We start from the raw sequence: 19,094 nt of genomic DNA, 5'->3' as shown, positions 1-19,094 counted from the left end.
CTAAGATGATGACCAAATAGTTATGTGTGAAAGCTTATTGAGCTGTGGCTCAAGTGGTAGAGTTCCAGCCTTGATCCAGAAAGTGACCCAGACCCTGAGTTCAAGCCTCTCAGTACACACACACACACACACACACACACACACACACACACACACACACACACACACACACACACACACACACACACACACACACACACACACACACACAGCCTCTCAGTACACACACACACACACACACACACACACACACACACACACACACACACACACACACACACACACACACACACACACACACACACACACACACACACACACCCCTCAAATGAGTGCTGGCAAAGTAGAAGTCTGACTAATAACATCAAAGACCTTCAGACTCTGAAAGTGGGTAATGACCTGACTTAAAGATGAAAGTGGGTGATCAAAAGGTTTAAGAGACAAGCTCCAGATTCTTTTCACATTTATAGATGAGCAAGTGAGGTGTCGCTGGGCAAAAGTGATGGTGGCAGCGGCGGCTCCCCAACATCCTAGATCAGTGACAACTGCAAGGGGTGGCATGCCCGCCTGCAGACACTCACATGCAGCACTGCGAGAGAGGCGCCAGGATGGAGATTTCGTCCTGGGAATGGCGTCCGAACCTGGCGGAAGGAAGAGGCTTTAGCCAGCAGCATCTTTCCTCACTCCCCAGGTGCAGTTCTTTGGGGGTTAGAATTCTGGTGACGGGGTCTGCAGCCTCTAGCCCTTTCGTCTGGCCACAGGAACAGAAGGAAGGCTGGCCAGCCAGTGACGTCAAGCCTTGTTCTCTGCCTCCAGGAGGGTCTTAGTGAAAAATCCTGGGCAACTTCAACCTAGCTCACTAGAGCACGCAAGAGACTCTCCTCCTCTAAGGCTGGAGGGGAATTGGTGCTGTTTAGCAGAGACAAAAGGGACAAAAGCAGTGGGAAAGTCGGGTGTGAGGGACTAGGATGGGACAGGGCAGGTTTTTCCTCTGACAGCTGACAAGGGAGCCGACACTTACCCTCTGGCATTGTCAAGGTGAATGAGGAACCCCTCATCCCCGAATTTGGTGAACATCTCATAGTGATGGCGGTCCATGTTTCCTGTAGAGGAGAGGGGGAGGGGTCAGAGGCAGGGCCTGTGGACCAGGGATCCGGGGAACGGGGCCTGTGAACAATCCAGACACAGGAGTGTGAGCCTGTGCCACAGCTGGCAATTCAAGGTTTTTCACTCAGTACCTGGCTTGGGATTCTAATGGGCAATAATGCACCTCTATAACCTCCGCATCTGAACGCTGGTCTTTCTTGGCTCAGACACCCTCAGAAAGCACACAGCTGCAAGTTAACTTTCCTGAAGCAGGTGACGTTGAGCTGCCTGTCTGCTTGGATCTAAGGACAGGTATGGTGGCTACCTTTCTGGAACCTCTCTTGGTTGCCGTGGCACCAGAAGATGGTATACCTGAGTTCTACAGGGCCTTGCCTTTGGCCCTGGCCCTGCTTTGTGCTTACTGTACATACTGTGTGCAGGAAGAATGGAACTCAGGCCTTGTGGCTGGGTGGTACACTTACCTGACCGGTGATGATTCCCCCAAGCACCCCTAGTTCTTGAGAATGTGGTATGTTCTTCTGGGCCTCTACCACTCCTGAGGCCGTGGGAAGCTCAGGGTTGTGCGGTCCCCAGGAACCAAGGTCTCAGGGACCCCTCAGCCTCAACACACCTCATTTCTGCTAGGAGCTTGGAGAGTGCGGTGGGGGAGGGGGACACCTACCTATCAAGAAGTCAAAGATGGCCATGTCGATGACATTGAGAAGCCGGTTGCTGTTGTTGTAAGGGTAGATCTGTTTGACCGTGTCACAGTAAAGGGGGTTGATCTCCCACCTGAGGGGGAGAAGAAGTCCTGGGGCTGGAAAAGCCAAGATGGCAAGGTGTTGGGGGGCCTACCCTATACCTTCCCCCTTTCCCACAGCCTTGCACCTGCCCTGGGCTGGGGGTAGCCTCTCAGGAGGCCAGGTGGCAACTGGGTCCCTTCAGCAGCATCTTGGGCAAGGCCACATGGGAGTGAGGCTGCTGCGGAGTCCATGTGGCTGGGAAGGTTTCTGATTCAGTGAAGCATTTCAGCAGTGAATCAGTGCTGGGCACTTAACGGATGGTTAAGGAAGTCCAGGGACAGACAGAAATCCTGGCATTGACCCTCCTGTGTCTCATCTGTGTCCCTCGCACTAGGCTTCTTCCGGCTGTCCCACATTGCTCATAAACCCCCAACCCTGTGGGCTGTCTCCTGCCGTTTCTGGTTCGTGCACCCCAGAGCCCTCAGCCTTCACAGAGTCCCTTAGAATCTGTCATGTCCTCCAGAAATTCTTCCCTTCTCACCCCATCAGGATTGCAAGACCTACTCACGCTCTCAGCTAATACTTGGTGTGTATGAATACCTATTATATGGCTGGAAGTTTCTATGGATACAGCTAGGAAGGTCTTGGCTTCAAGGGAACCACTTGGGGGCAGCCAGTGGTTCCTGGTGTTTCACTTGGTTACAGAATCTGGCACTGTTTTCATAACCTGGCTGTTTACCCCGTAGACCAAGGAGGTTCCTGAGGGGAGGGGCTGTCCTTGGTTCTATCTCCTAGCACCGGAATAAGCTCCCTGTGACTCTCTACACACACACACACACACACACACACACACACACACACACACACACACAATGAACAAAAGGGAGAGAACCGATCCAGGGCACTGGTCCCAGGACCAACTCTAGCCATTTTCAAGGACCATGGATGTGGCATTGTAGACAGGGGGCCAACTCACTCCTCTTTTCCTGAGAGTGTGTAGGAACGGATCCAGGGATTGGGCACAGACAGCCTGGGGGCCAGGTTGAGGGACGGCAGGTAGGCAGAGAGCGAGCCCTCCAGTAAGTGTGGGTTCCCACAGACTGCGTACTCCGTCTTGCACATGTACGGGCACTTGGCGAAGAAGCACACGTTGTTGGCTGGAAGATGAGGGAGCACAGGAGTATATGTCTGTTAGGATTAGCTTTGAACCCCCAGTTTGGATAGAGGCAGAAGAAAGAAACATTGCCATTCGCCCCACCTCCCCCCATGTAGGGAGTGCCTAGAGAATGATACTCAGTGAAGCATCCTGGGTACCAATTTTCAAATGACTCAGACCAAAGAAAATATGAGACTCCTTCATCTGTAGCCCATCCATGTTATTAATTCTTTGTCAGGTTAAAGGGATAGCCTTTGCTCCCAGGGAAGTCAGCCCTGAAGGCTCAGTGCCCACACAGGCTGGTCAACATCTCACACACAACTTTTGACCATCCATAGTTCATCATGTGTTGGGATGAAGGAGATCAGATAGGAATATCTATCTTCCCATCCACCAAGATGCAGGTGCTAGAGATGGAGTCAGAGCACTGCCCAAGGTGACACCGGACACACTGCCCTGCCTCATGGAAACAGTACCCAGAATATGGCTCTGGCCAGTACTCTACCTGGAGAGACAAAGAAAACACTTTGCAAGATTTCATTCTTGGTGACCTCTAGGATTTCCTTGGTGACATTCACCAGCCTCCCAACTGTGGGTGGTACCCGTCGGAAGTCCAGAATCCTGAAAAAGAGAGTCCCCTGCTTAGATCTGAGGGGTGGCCGGGAAGTAAAGACATATTCTGTCCCCAGGCTACCAAACAGTGGGTGTTCCTTTAGTGTGGCTGATCATGCCCAGGCCAAACTCTGGTCTGAAGGGATGGAGAAAGCTCCTCACTACACTGAGACTCTCCACCACCCATGCTGTGTGTTTTTGTTTTTGTTTTTCCAGAGTTGAGTATGTCTAGGGGCTTCGGGGGATCTTGTTCAAATGCAGGTTGTGACTCTGGGTGTAGGGGGAGCCTGAGGTCCTGTGTTTCTCCTCAGTGGTGCCCATGAAGCCAGTGTCCAGGCCACCCTGAGTAGCTGTGACTGCTCAGTGTAAAGAGCCTGGGAGGTTAGGGTCAATGGGACTGGCCGGCCTTTCATTTTCAGATGAAGAAATCAGAACACATATATGACAATGCCATGCCCAAGATGGCTGCAGGAGCAATACGGCAAGGCTGGTTTTCTTTATATTTTGTCCATTGGATTACTTTCAGACACCGGTGCTGTCTCTGAGCTCTTCAGCTCAAGGCGAGCACTCTACCACTTGAGCCACAGCGCCACTTCCGGTTTTCTGGTGGATCATTGGAGACAGGAGTCTCACAGACTTTTTGGTCCAGGCTAGCTTTGAACCGTGAGCCTCAGATCGCAGCCTCCTGAGTAGCTAGGATGACAGGCGTGAGCCACCGATGCCTGGAGCTTGCATTGTTTTATTAACCTATAGGGCTGAAGGGAAGTGTTGGGTTTGAAGGCACCACACTGAGGTATGAAAATGGTGAAAAGTCAGAAGGAAGAAATTCTGGGAGCATTCCCTCCCTCCCCCGCTCTCATATAGCTTCCCCCTGCCAGGGGCTTGGCCCTTACAGTCAAGGTCAATTCCAGGGGCCCAGACCTACCTGTCCAGGTGAAAAGCTGCAATTTCAGCATTGTGTCTCTGAAAGTCAATGAAATAGAAGAAGTCTGGGGGTGTCTCCTCATCTCGCTGCTGTCTGGAAGGAAGGAGGGAATCAAGGCCCGGACTCAGCCTTTAGTGGTGAGTCTGGGAGCAGAGGGGAGAGGACTGAGCATGCCTTCCTGCTTTGCAAATGTGCTTGAATGGTGGCAAGACCAGTGAGGAACAGCCTGAGGCTCCCCGGGATAGGAGGAGACGTGGAAAGCAGAAGGCGTAGGTGCCCTCACAGGACATGGTCCCATGGATGCCATCAAGGCCAAGATTCCTATTGAAACTTTGGGGCCAGTGGCTGATTCTTTTAAAAGCCCAGCAGTGGGGAGGGAAGAATGACAGACATCCTGCAGAAGTAAACACAGGACTAGTCGGCTGAACTAGTGGTAAAGCAGACCAGATGTGTGGAGATGAAGAGAGGCAGAGTGGAAACTTGGTGAAGTTTCGAAGGACTGAGGTATAAGGCTCTGGGTTTTAGGATGCTTGTGAGAAACATCTGAGATCATCCCTTCAGAGAAACTCAGATGGGTCTTAAGAATGGGCCCAGCCAGAAGGCTGAGAGAAGCCCACATTGATCTATAGGCATCTTCACATCACTAATGGATTCCTGAAAAACATCAGCCTGCCTGGAGAGTGTGAAGTTCATTCAGGAAAGTGATAGTGCTGTGGGCTGATAGTGCTGTGGGGCAGCATCCAGCCTCTCCATTGACTTTGACTCGATGCAACACAAAAGCATGCAGATCCTTGAATATTTTCCCCCTTTTGTGCCAGCCCTGGGACTTGAACTCAGGGCCTGGGCGCTGTCCCTGAACCGTTTTTGCTCAAGGCTAATACTCTACCGCTTGAGCCACAGCTCCACTTCTGGCTTTTTGGTGATTAATTGGAGATAACTGTCTCAAAGACTTTCCTGTCCAGGCTGGCTCCAAACCATGATCCTCAGCTCTCAGCCTCCTGAGTAGCTAGGATTACAGGTGTGACCACCAGTGCCTGGCTTGAATACTTTCATAACCTTCCATGTGGACCTGGTAGGAAGGCTGTGGACAGTGTGAACGTAGAACAGACATAATGTGGCAGAGCCATAAATAACCTGCTTCCACAGCTCGAAGGGTCAAGTGTACTTTGCCAGCTGAGCACAAGCTAGTCCTGAAAACCGCAGGGAGGTGCTGCCAGAAGTCAAGATTCTATTTCAGATGTGCAGCCGGATGTCTAGTACGGCCTGTAGTGCCCAGGCCTCACCCACTCTGTCACCTTGTATCAGCCACAGTCCCACTTCCAGCTCTTTTTATTTTTAAACCTGTTACTTCTTTTTAAAAATAGTTATTATAGGCCAGGCACGGGTGGTTCACACCTGTAATCCTAGCTACTAAGGAGGCTGAGATATGAGGATCACGGTTCAAAGCCAGCCCAGGTAGGAACGTCTGTGAGACTCTTATCTCCAATAAACCACTAGAAAACCATAAGTGGTGCTGTGGCTCAGGTGGAAGTGCACTAGCCTTGAGCTCAAAGAGCTGAGGGACAGAGCGCAGGTCCAGAGTAATGAGCAGTGAGTACAGTTCTTTTTGAACCACGTCTCTCCTTCCATCATTCCCTCCTAGGTTTTCCCTCCCATCCTCACCAACAAGATATACAGTTCATTTTCCACATAGTGTCTAGTGAGTACCAGTATTGTATTTGTTTGCCCTTGTTCTACGTTTTCTATGACATCTTTTACCCTCCCAAAGACAGTCAAGACGAAAGGAGATGAATACAAAACAGCAACAACGGCAATGTCTCATGTTTCCTTTTCTGGGAATTCATTTCATAGAATATTATTTTATCTGATCATATGCACATAGCTACTGAGCTTTTGTGGACCACTTCTATGCATGTCCTCCTTTGGCCTCTGTGTGAATGTCTAGAGTCCTATAAAATTTATCATGTCCCAGTATGTGTACATAGATATATGTGTGTGTATATACATATATAATTCAGTGTGTTTGCTTGTAGAATTATGACACATTGTAGTTATTACAAATGAGGGAAACCATGTAACCTATGTTTCTTTGGCTCTGGCTTAGTTCGCTTAATATAAATGTTTCCAAGTCTTTCCATTTCCTTATGAATGGTACAACCCATTTCCAGTTCTTTGGTGGTTAACTGCTCCTAAAAGTATCATGGACTTTTCTGCCTCTGCTCGTTTTGAACCTTGATTCTCAGCCTTATATCAGCCTCCTGAGAAGCTAGAATTACAGGGATGAGCCATTTGCACCCAGCTTAAATTGCTTTTTAAAAATAATGCATGTTTGTAAGAGAAATAACATTTCAAAATGATGCTTTATTTGATTTGGAGTAAACTTTATAAAATTGTGGATGGAACTTTGTGTCATGGCTTAATAATAGATAAAATTGTTCTTATGAAAGGTGTAGAGTGAGGGAGGAGGAAGAGGGTAAAGGGAAGAGAAAGGAAGGAAAGAGAGAGAGAGAGAGAGAGAGAGAGAGAGAAACAAGGAAGAAGCCAGGTGCTGGTGGCTCACGCCTGTAATCCTAGCTCCTCCACATCCCAGTCCAGATTTTGGGACCAGCCAATGGATCTAATTCTTCTGGAAATGTCCTCACCGACACACCCAGCGATGTGCTTTACTAATCTCCTAGGTGTCTCTCAATCCAATCAAGCTTACAATCAAGATCAGTTACTTACCAGGCCTTTCTCTCTTGTGTCATCCCCAGAAGGGATACTACTCCACTAGCTTATGGTAGCGGAGCCCTACTTGGGGGGATCCTTATTTGTGGGCCACAGACCATGGCGAAGCGGGGGGGGGGGGGGGGGGGGGGCGGGGGGAGGGAGGAACTCATGTAGATTGTTGTGAATAAAATAGAAATTAACGTTTTAAATTATTCTCATTATCACCAAAAGTAGTTAAATGTTTGGGGCAGAATGAACAAATAGCATTGATGGGTTTGACGACGTCAGGATATCACATGTTACTTCTATTGCTTTTTGGTCAACAATTCTGCCGCCATATTGGGTGTGGCAGCAAAGAAGGCCTCACTTACCTCATGGGTTTGAACATGGCCTTCCCGAAGTCTGAGAACCTCAGGACCAGTTTCAGGTGGACCCCGCTGGGTTTCACGACTGGGAAGGATCAAAGGAGAAAAGCTCACAGCCAGGCCTCTGTTCATCCCAGAAACCCAGCCCCGTTTCCTTATTTACTAAGACCGTAAAGTCTAGATTTGCTTTCCTGAGTCTGCAGGGTAAACTCTGGGGTTGGTCTGTGGAGAGTGGACCCGGCTGCTCAAAGCAGGTCATCTATTGCCAATGTGGGAGGAAGGGAAATAGCACAGGGGTCCCCAGGCAGATGCTAGAAAACTCCTTAGAATGTTGTCCTGGGAAGGAAGAACCTTCCTCTTTATGAATGCAAGGCAAGTACTCTACCACTGAGCCACCTTCCCAGTCCCTTACTCCGAGTTCTTCAAAGTGAATGGCTAGTGCTTAACTACAGGAAGGGAAGCCTGGAGCTCGATAATATTTATCTTTGATGCAGTGTGTTTCATGCAGACTTTCCTTATTTGTTTTAAAAACATGATCTTCCTTTGTAGTCTAGGCTGGCGTGGACCTCTTAATCCTCCAGCTTCTACCTCCTGGTGTGGGGATGATAGATATGTATTATCACTCACATGTGTGCACACATCTCAATAAATAGACAAGGCAACTCATAGTTGGGGCTCAAGCCTGGGGCTTCAGTGTCTAGACCGCCAAGGAAGTGGCTCCCAGGACCCCCACAGGGGAGACCCTACCACTACTCTCCCCAATTTTATGATTCTATCCATTGTTTACCCCAGTGTGTCTCCACTGCGGCTGCATTAGAATCTGAAATACTGAGCTGATCTCCTCTCTCTGTAAGTGAACCCAAAGCCCTGGAGATGGGGGGCAGGCAGCAGCACTTTCCAAAGCTCTCCAGGTTAGGCTAGGGGCCGGAGGCTGACATCTGTAATCCTAATGACTCAGGTGACTGCGATATGAGGATCCCATGGTTCAAAGCCAGCCTGGGCAGGAAAGCCTGTGAGAATTTTATTTCCATGGTAGCTACCAAAAAACTGGAAGTGGAGGCGTGGCTCAAGTGGTAAAGCGTCAGATTTTGAACCAAAAAGCTCCCGGATAATACCCAAGCTCTGAATTCAAGCCCTAGGACTGGCACAAAAATAAAAGTAAAAAGCTCTCCAGGTGAGGCATCAGGCAACAAACGTCCTGCACAGTTGCTTCTTCAACTTCAATTCCTACTCCATTCTCCTGAGGGATCTTGTTAGCATTCAAACTCTGACTCAGAAAAATCAGAGTGGAGGCTGAGATGCTGCATTTCTCACAAGCTTCCTGGTGATGGTGCTGATGATGCTCTCCCCAGACCACATATTGGTCAGTAAGATCCTATGCCAGAATTCCTCTCAAATGCCTCGTGTGTGTGTGTGTGTGTGTGTGTGTGTGTGTGTGTGTGTGTGTGTGTGTGTATGTGTGTAGTGTGGGAGTCCCAGGGTGGGGGACTTGATGGAGGCAGAGTCCAGTCACTTACTCTGTGTGCAGTCACAAGCCCCCAGCAAGGCTTTCTCGTCCTGAGTGTAATCTGCAAAGGGAAAGGGCCGTGAGAACTTCCCATCATGCTCCTGGGAGAGCCAATCACTGAAGGGTCCACTAAGGGACAGTGCCAAGGCCCTAGGTTCATGTCCCAGCACACACACACACACACACACACACACACACACACACACACCCCATAATGCCCATAATGTCCGCACTGTGAGGCCATGGTGTAATGGAACATATGGCTTGGTTCAAAGGTAGCACTCAGAAAACACTAGCAATCACTTTTCTTAAGCGTGTAGACCTTTAAGTTGGGATTAAGTTTACAAGATTTCTTTCAAAAGAAAACGACTTGTCTTATGACCCTGTTTATCTGGTGCTGGTGGCCATGTTTACTCTTCCCCCCACCCCACTCCTGGGCTGAGATGACCCAAGGCATCTCTGGTAGAAAGTCCCTGCGCCCTGCCTGAGCTCTGAACCTCACCGGCGCTGATGGTGGGAAAGTGCCTCATGTCATGCAGGAGCTTGCTGACCACGGGACTGGACCGGGAGTACAGCCCATGGCGGGTGATCCCCAGGTGGAACTGGACCCAGCTGGCCTCGGGTCGGAGCTCTATTGGGTCCAGGGAGGTGAGGTTCAGCTGCTCTCTGTACATCTGGTGTCGTCTGAAAGAACCGAGGGAGAGGGTTTGTTTGAAATGGAAGGAGCAAGAATGCACAGACCGGTGAAACAGATTTGTCTTGATACTTCATTCATTCATTCACCATATCTGATACAACAGGCTTTGTGCTGTGCTCAGGACATCATGGAGGGAAAAGCCAGTGGTGCCACCATTTATAGTTGTTAAGAGTCCAATTTGGGACGCAAGTGACATGTTTATAAGGTAATTAAGCAATGCAGAGGAATCTACCTCTAAATACCAATATGCTGGGGGTTCCTGCTTCAGTGTGTGAGTTCTAGAAGCACCCAAGTGTTCATTCTTTGATGATACGCTCATCTTAAGAGAACTATGTAACACACAAACAGTGCTCTGAACAGCTATTCGTTTTTGTTATTTTAGAAAAGGGTAAGGCCATTACTCTCAGATGTGATGGTTCTCGGGCTTGAACTCAGGTCCTGGGCATTCTTCCTTGGCATTGTCCTTTGGCCTTTTTTACTCAAGGCTAGAACTCTAAGATGGTTAATTGGAGATGAGTCTCATGGACTTTCCTGCCCAGGCTGGCTTTGAACCACGATCCTCAGATCTCAGCCTGCTGAGCAGCTTGGATTATGGGCCACCAATGTCTGGCTGAGTTTCGATCAATTCAAACAGATGCCCACAAGACACCTGCCTAATTTTTTTCCTACCTGTACATTGATTCCCTCTCTAAAGGAGAACAAATGCTACCAAGTATCAGCTCTCAGTAGGAATGTTCTGACATTATTTGTTCATTCATTCATTCAGCAAGTATTTGTGGGCAGGTCCGCATTGACTAGAGCTAGAGTTGTGTACAAAATAGCCTTTTGTAAATCTCAGTGTCAAGGACTTCATTCTAAGTTTTCAAAAGCAACTAGAAATTTATATTTGTAATCAGAGTTTGGAACGTCCTTAAAAAGGTTGACTCAAATGACATTTTCCTGTTATCTGTGTGCTGGTGGCTTACACTTGTAATCTTACACCTGTAAGCTCTGCAGGAGGCTGAGAATTGGAGGATTAAGATTCGAGGCCAGTCTGGGAAGAGAAGTTTGGTAGACTCCATCTCTGAAAGTAGACAACAAAAGGCTGAGCTAGAGGTGTGGTTCAACTGGTAAAGCACCAACATAGTTTAAGCCCTGAGTTTAAACCCTACTGAAAACAAACACTACTACCAAAACAAAACAAAACAAAACAAAACAAAACAAGGCAGGGTATAGTTATACCCTGTGTGTGGATAAATAGCAACTTCATAGCCCGGTGTCCTCTTTGCCCTGTTAAAGAGTGAATATGAAAATTCTCCCATTCCCTATGGGACCTGAGGGAAAGGATAAAAACCAGGGACCAGACACGGCAAAGAAATGATCTATTGTTTTAGGCTTCACTTTCTGGGCCTTCTTCCTGGCAAGGGCCAGCCTTCAGCTTGGGATAGAGACAGGGAACAGAGCTGACCTAGCTAATAAAGATCAACAGCAGAGACCTGAACCCAGCTACTCCTCCACCCCCCACTGATCCGTACTCTGTGTATGATTATTTAAAGTGACCCATGTTAAATACATTAGACTTAGCATTTAATGAAAATAAGGGGAAGAGGCAAATTGTTGACTAGGTCTGTAAGCTTCTAGTCAACTTTCCCTTTACTTTTTTTTACAAAAAAAATTATTTTTGTTTAATAAGAAACAAAAACAAAAATAAAAGCAAAAAGTCTGGCCAGGCTGTATGTAGTTTCCCAGGGCTGCTTGGAAGCTAAAGCTCTGTGACTGCTGAACTCTCGCAGGACTTTGCTGAGAGGAGCGGAAGGTCCTTAGCCAATCAGTTTCCCCGACCCAGAGCGGGCACAGAGTGGAGGAGGAGACACAGCCAGGCTGGATGATCTGGCCCCCTTGCTTTTTCAAGCATTCACTTTTACTATTAGGTGGAAATACGACTCTGGTTGGCCATTCTGCATTTCTCAGAGCCAGGATTACAACCTTCCTGGGGTAAGAGTACTTTTGTTGCATTCTCTTTACCTCCTTTTATTTATTTATTTTTTGCTGTATAGGGGTTTGGACTTAAGGCCTTGTGTATACTAGGTAAACTCTCTATCACTTGAACCATGACTCTGGTCCTTTCTGCTTTAATATTTATTTTAGTTTTGGTCATGGGGCTTGAACTCTGGGCCTGGACACCGTCCCTCAGCTCTTCAGCTCAAGGCGAGCGCTCTACCACTTGAGCTACAGTGCTACCTCTGGTTTTCTGGTGGTTTATTGGAGATAAGAGTCTCACAGACTTGGGGCTGGGAAGGTGGCTCAGCGGTAGAGTGCATGCCTTGCAAGAGTCTCACAGACTTTCCTGCCGGGGCTGACTTTGAACTGCGATCCTCAGATCTCAACCTCCTGAGTAGCTAGGATTACAGGTGTGAGCCATCAGTGTCGGGTCTTAAGTGGGATCTTAAGCATGCACCCAGACTTTATTGATTAAGTTCTCACTAAGCTTGGTTTTCCCTGACTGGTTTCAAACTATAACCCCTTCCATTCTCTATCTCACAAGTGGCTAGGATTCCAAGCCAGAGCTATGTTGCCAGGTTCTGTTTTTTTTTTTTTTTAATTTATTTTGAATTGGTTAAGGTAGAGCAACCAAGAGTAATTTATTTCTTACAGACATTTTGCTTGAGTGCTCCTTGCTTCTGGGTTAGCAATCAGCAGAGGGAGACGCGGAAGTAGGCTTGGACAGGGAGCTTCAAAGCAGTCATGGTTGGAGATGGTTTTGCTATGTAGCCCAGGCTGGGCTTCCAACTCATGATCTTCCTACTTCAGCCTCCCGAGTGCTGGGATTACAGGCATGCATCACAACCACATCCTTGAACCACGCAAAACCACTTCCTTTATCTCCTTTTATGAGAAAACACAGGTGACATATGCCCCATCATCATGCTATAGAGTTGTGCTCTTTCAATCCCTCAATATTTTTCTGGGGAAGTTTCCAAGATTTCAATTTCCAACAGCTGTCTTCACCTTCATACATCCTTCCAGAATCATCTCCAGTCCCCTCATCTCAAGAGCAAGACTTCTTCTTCCACTCTCCCAAATAAAGCATCAAAGGTATAAAAGCAAAGCATGGAACCTGTGATTGGCACTGATCACAGTGACATCGTTTGACCCCAGTTGGAATGGGGTGGTGCTTAGCCAGTCAGAGAAGAACTAATTAGGAATGCAAACATAGAAGGGAGAGGGAAAGACCAGCTCTGTCTTTTAGCTGTGGGATGACATGGAAGATGGAAAATGGATTAGCTTTTGTTGCTGTACAACAGAATCTTGTGGGCTATGGACCTCCAACCACTGTACAGACGCACATTCTTGTCTATGGTTGGCAAATTTATCTTTAGTTTAGCAAGATCATGAGTTGGGAGGCCAGCTTGGGCTCCAACAGGATCTTACTATGTAGCCCCCAATACCTGGTCTCAAGCTTATAATCCTTCAGCCTCAGCCTCCTGACAAGTTGGATAATAGGCATGCACTATCATCATTCTTGGTTATATTCTTAAGAAGTAATTTAAGCGCTCCAAATCTCAATTTCCATATTATGGCAAATGAGTCTCTTTGAATCAACCTCCTTGTGTATCCCTTAGAGTTAAGTACAGTAATAGCCAGCCAAAAAAATAGGCATCCAATAATTGGGGTTATTTTAACCTGTGTGTGTGTGTGTGTGTGTGTGTGTGAGTGAGAGAGAGAGAGAGAGAGAGAGAGAGAATACCATGATGTCTGGAGCTTGAACTCAGGGCCTAGGTGCTGTCCCTGAACTTTTTATGCTCTGCTCTACCACCTGAGCCACACCTTCACTTCCGGCTTTTTGGGGGTTAATTGGAAATTAGAGTTTCACAGACTTTCTTGTCCTGGCTAGCTTTGAACTGCGATCCTCAGAACTCAGCCTCCTAAGTAGCTAGACTCACAGGTATGAGCCACCAGCACTTGGCTTAATCATAATTTGTTTTTTTTTTTGGTCGGTCATGGGGCTTGAACTCTGGGCTTGGGGACTGACTCTGCACTCTTCAGCTCAAGGTGAGTGCTCTACCACTTGAGCCACAGCGCCACTTCCGGTTTTCTAGTGGTTTATTGGAGATAAGAGTCTCACAGACTTTCCTGCCTGGGCTGGCTTTGAATCCTCAGATCTCAGCCTCCTGAGTAGCTAGGATTACAGGTGTGAGCCACCAGTGCCTGACTTAATCATAATTTTTACTGTATATGAGAACTAGAAATCAGGAGGATAACAAGCGTTCCCAAACGCAATTTTACTGGGTAACTAGCAACAACCCATTTTGCAAGCCAGAACAAAATACCTTGGACTGTCCCATAGGAAGGTAAGAATAGCTAGGTCAGATGGTTGCAGTAAACTCTGCCATTTGCATGCCTTGGCAAGTCTTTGAGGTGGCCAATCATCCAATTGACCTCAGAGACCCACCCTAGCTTGTCTGTGGTCTATTGGTAAACATTAGCCAAGTTCAAAGCAAGAGAGGAAAAGCCCAGGCAGGTCTGGGCTTGGGACACAGGAGGGCGCATCTGTTGGCATGGAGATGTGCAGGTGACACTCAGGTGAGCTACTGGAGAGCCTGGATTCTCCTTTGTTTCCGAGGATACAAGGAGCTGAGGACGCCGACCCGTGCCCTGTTGCCTTTCTAGGGTTCTGAGGGCAGAGCCACTGGGTGTGGTGTTAACTTAGCCAGATGCTGCGACCGCTGTGACTCAGAGGGAGGGTCTGGAAGGTTCCCAGGTTCCTGGTCAGTCACTCACTGAGGTTCAGGGCTGAAAACCTGCCTCACACTGAATTTCCTCCAGAAGATGGCAGGGATTGGACTGGTACCCTTTCCCCTGCCTGGTTGTAGGGCACAGATGTCTTTAATGTATTTACAGACCCCTGTGCGTTTTGGGGTGGGGGTGGTGTCACACCACTTGAAATCATTTCAGTACCAGACCAGGCACGTACTCTGAGAGCCGACACAGAGACAGGATCCGAAGGCGAAGTCGAGACTTCTGTGTTCTCTTTCAACCCTGGTTTGCAAAGGGTAGACATCTTTGGCTCCTTTGCCTTTCAATCCTATAGCTTTATATCCACAACCTCTTTTCTTTCTTCCCTCCTTTCTTTCTTTCTTTCTTTCTTCCCTCCTTTCTTCCTTTCTTTCTTGAAATTTAACTCCTCCCTTTTTCAGGTTCTTATCAACTTTACCATTTCACTCAGACCCTAATTAGAGGGACTCACAGACCTAAATCCAGAGGCTCCCAGATTGAGCAAGATGACTAGGGCAGGCAGGAGGAAGTTTGAGACAATGACTTCACATGAGCAGCCCCGTGTCTCTCCCTCTGCAGCAACTTTTGGAGACTGATGGCTGACGCTGTGGGTGGATTGGACCCCCTGGAGAACAAAAGAATTCATCTTGGTCTATGGGGGTCCCCCGAGTCACATTAGGGAACTAGCAGGTCCTTTCTAACTAGGCCATGTTTCCCAGATTCTAGGCCTGAGCATCGAGCCATGAAGCAAAATGGTTCAGAGACATCGTTAGCTCCGCACAAATGATCATGGAGAGTGCTGGGAGCCATGACCCTCTGGGAGAGTAGCAGTACACAGGGAGCCAGAGGAGGTTCTGAGACGCTCTTCATTCAAGCCTCGTGCAGAGGGCATTTCCTTACATAGCACAGGGCAGGACTCTCCTGGGTCCCGTGTTACATGTATGATGTAGGTTCCAGAGCATGCCATGAGAGGAGAGGCTTCAAAGGCGGAGGCCTCACAGCCACCGTCTGTTTCTAGATCCCGCTCAGACTATTTCTTTTTATAGGACCGTTGCCTTCCTGCTGTAGACCGATGATTCTCAATAAAGGGTGATTTTTTTGGCTCATACAGGACATTTGGCAATATTTAGAGGCACTGGTGGTCCTCAGGCTTGGCGGAAGAAGTGCTCTGAGATTCTGTAAACATCCTACTATGCGGAGGACAAATGCACACAGTGGAAAGTATCCAGCTCCAAACGTCAGTAATAATAATAAAGTTAGAGATCTTGGGCCAGAGCCAAGGAAGCATGAGGAAATAAAGTATGCAATCCTCTGATGACAGCCTGGAAATTGCTATGATGGATTTTTGGAGCCTGCGCAATTTAATATTTTCCATAGACAGCATAAAAAATCTTCCTCAGGGCCTCTTACAGTCTTACCGTCTCTTCTACACAGCAAAAATTAAAAATATAATGTAATTGTTTAAAAATAAAACAAATCTGAGTCAGCAGGTATCTTAGTTGTCAGGTGCAAACCAAGCTAACAAGCATATTGATAAAATACTGGCACAGGTATTACTTGCAAAAGGTGAGCTATTGATCCATTTTGGGGTCCTAGTTTGGGTTCTTTTCATGCTGTCACTGGGCAATCATAAAATAAATGTGTTATACACATATTATTAGCAAGTGACACTGATGTTGGGTAGATATGAGTCTTTCTCTCCTCTATAATTTTCCTGAATATAGAAACTAGAAATATGCATTACTTTGAGTAATGCATTTTTCCTGCATGGGCAGGAAAAAGCCAGGAGATTTTTATCTCCAACTAACTACCCTCAAAAAAAGCCAGAAGTGGAGGCATGGCTCAAGTGGTAGAGGGCTAGTCTTTTTTTGGGGGGGGCGGTCCGGTCGTGGGGCCTGAACTCTGGGCCTGGGCACTGTCCCTCAGCTCTTCAGCTCAAGGCTAGCACTCTACCACTTGAGCCACAGCGCCACCTCCGGCTTTTTTCTTTTTGCTTATGTGGTGCTGAGGAATCGAACCCAGGGCCTCAGGCATGCAAGGCAAGCGCTCTACCACTGAGCACCTTCCCAGCCCGAGGGCTAGTCTTAAGAGGAAAAAGCTAAGGGACAGCATCCAGGCTTTGAGTTCAAGCCTTAGTATACACACATCCAGACATACACACAAATCTACATCCTGTGGTCTCCAGTAAATACAGACTTACTTGTATATATTTGTTTTTTAAAAGTATTTGAACTTTGCCTTACTTCCCACAACATTGAAAAATGCATTTGATAGACAGAAGGGTTTGGATGTAGGGGCATTTGAATGAAGGGATTGCAGTGAAGATTATGCTAGGGGCAAATATTTTCATGGTTTGTAGACAAATTTCCTTGTGGCTCACCCAGAGTAAATTCTTCCAAGTCCTTGGCTTATGAGGGAATGCTAATTTGTATGGCTTATTTTTCCACCTGACTTACAAATAAAAATAATTGTGCCTTTTGGCCTACTTGCCTCCTTAGCATGAGTAGCCAACCACACAGTAGGATAATTTATTGAGATATTAATGCATTCCCCCCCCCCCCCCCCCGCGCCCGCCCTGGAATTTCCTCCACCCCTGTTCTAAGAAGGTAGCTATGTTTTCTTGTCTCAGATGGTATTGAAGATTTAGAGCCAGGTGGAGTTTAGGCAGGTAAGCAGGTTTTCTCTATTCCTTTTCTGGATTTCTTTTCTTTGAACATCTAGACTCATTGGAGCAGATGCTGGAGGGGAAGGGCGTGGGGGGGGGGCGGAGTTTGACAAAGACTAGGAAGTACTGAAGAAGTATAAAACTGGGGGACAGCATGAAGATCCTCCAATACTAGGAGAAGAAAGTTGAGGCTTGTGTCTGGCCTGTCTCCCAGACATGGCCCAAGATGATGGGAGAATGTCTGGGGTAGTGCAAAGGAAGGGCACATTGGGCCCTCAAAATCCCAGCCTTTGTGCTTGAGCTTGAGAAAAGAAGCAACAGTTCCACCCACCTGCCCGAGACCAAGGAATGAAAAAGGGAGGATTCTCCTTGCTCCTCAAATACCAAGTTGTCCAGACCTTAAGGACATTCACCCTAAGGGAATCTGAGCAGAGGAACCCCATGGTGACTGAGATAGAATATCTAGCCAATCTACTAAGAAAGGGAATGCAGAGTCCCATTTGATTTGATTAAAACAACAACAACAAACTAAACCAGTATTACATTTTTCTGATGCTTGAGTTGTTTGATTAAAAAGTTGGTCTGTCCTCATTTAGTGCCTGTGTTAGTTAGGCTAGGCTAGGTTCTGCTATAGTAACAAACGAATCCTAAAATCATAGTGTCTTAAACCACAGTGGCTTAAGTCTCAATTATACTACATGTCTAATGGTAGACAGATGGTAGGGAGTCTCCAGAGTGACGAAGCCCACTTGATGGACAAGACATCTTCACGATCTTCTGGGAAAGAAAAGAGGGCTCTGGAGTATTCAGGATCAGCTCCTCAATGCTTTGGCAGACACGCTATAGGTCATTTCAACTGACATCCCACTGGGCTAGAACTGGCGGCCTGGCCCCTGCTATCTGCAAAGCTAGCAGGACTTTACTGAGCATGGACTAAGGCTTTTGTCATGGCCTGTTGGCATGGGCTGCAGGAAGACTGTAGCTTATTTAATGCTATCAATAACTGGCATTTGTGTAGAACTCATTCCAAGTGTATTCCAAGGTGTTTTTCTTGTTCATGTTTTATATTATTCTGGTCCCTTTAGGCCTTACCAACTTGGGAAATCAAGGGCCACAAAGTGGAAAGAGCCCAAAGCGGAGCCTTGTCTGCTCTTTCACAGTGGCTTCAGAGAAAGTGATGTTTGTCAGGAACTCAATTCTGATGGATTTTTGTTTTAAAAGTCAAGGACTGTGACGGTGATGGCGGTGGTGAAGCACCAGCCGGCTTCTCTGTTTACTATTCAGAAAGCAAGATTTCAGTGAGTTTTTGCCAAGTGGGTTGGTTCCCCCCGCCCCCCCCCCCCCCCATACACACTTGCTCCCTTCTGGCAAATACAGCAACCTCCTCTTCTCAGACATGGTTTCAGGCTGTGTGGTAGTAGACCCCTGGCTTTAATGCTGGACAGACTGGATGCTCATCTCCATCCGGGCCTCACAGAGCTGTGGTCCTAGCTCAGCCAATGACTGAAGACTTATCTGGAGGGTGAGGCGGGCCCACTGAGCTGCAGTGAGATGAATGACAGGGTTCTGCATGGGAATTAGCAGAGCCTGGCTGATCCCAGGGCCAGGAAACCACACGGCCTTCCGAACAAAGAAAGCCAGAAGGACCAGCGATGTGGAATAAAGGCAATAGCTTCCTAACCGTCCAATGAGCACTTACTTTGTTCCAGGCACTGTGTTAAGTCTTCTGAAGCTTTAAGTCAGTTAACCTTCATCGAAACTCCTTCTAAGGTCCCCATTATTATTGCTACCCAACATTTGAAAGGCCTGGGAATCAGGCACAGGCAGATGACTTGTGACACTTGCTAGTGTGATGAATCCTTTCTTGGCCTCTT

At 47.5% G+C, this 19,094-nt stretch overlaps 1 protein-coding gene across 2 annotated transcripts in view; it reads right to left on the bottom strand.

Moving 5' to 3' along the window:
- Positions 1-19,094, bottom strand: part of Fam20a (FAM20A golgi associated secretory pathway pseudokinase) — a 37,006-nt gene that overhangs the window by 1,455 nt on the left and 16,457 nt on the right. For both annotated transcript variants that reach the window (XM_042702696.1, XM_042702697.1), the window contains 9 exons: positions 9,606-9,787; positions 9,114-9,164; positions 7,603-7,681; positions 4,523-4,615; positions 3,491-3,606; positions 2,806-2,986; positions 1,769-1,878; positions 1,022-1,103; positions 582-641 (listed from right to left, as the gene is read on the bottom strand). In XM_042702696.1, the coding sequence (XP_042558630.1) occupies positions 582-641; positions 1,022-1,103; positions 1,769-1,878; positions 2,806-2,986; positions 3,491-3,606; positions 4,523-4,615; positions 7,603-7,681; positions 9,114-9,164; positions 9,606-9,787 (954 nt within the window). The remainder of the gene's footprint in view (positions 1-581; positions 642-1,021; positions 1,104-1,768; positions 1,879-2,805; positions 2,987-3,490; positions 3,607-4,522; positions 4,616-7,602; positions 7,682-9,113; positions 9,165-9,605; positions 9,788-19,094) is intronic.

Source organism: Dipodomys spectabilis, unplaced genomic scaffold, assembly GCF_019054845.1.
Source record: "Dipodomys spectabilis isolate Male_0828 unplaced genomic scaffold, ASM1905484v1 ptg000329l, whole genome shotgun sequence".
In the NCBI taxonomy this organism is placed as follows: domain Eukaryota; kingdom Metazoa; phylum Chordata; class Mammalia; order Rodentia; family Heteromyidae; genus Dipodomys; species Dipodomys spectabilis.
Note: the sequence above shows the minus strand (reverse complement) of the source record. Positions and strands in the feature narration are given on the sequence as shown.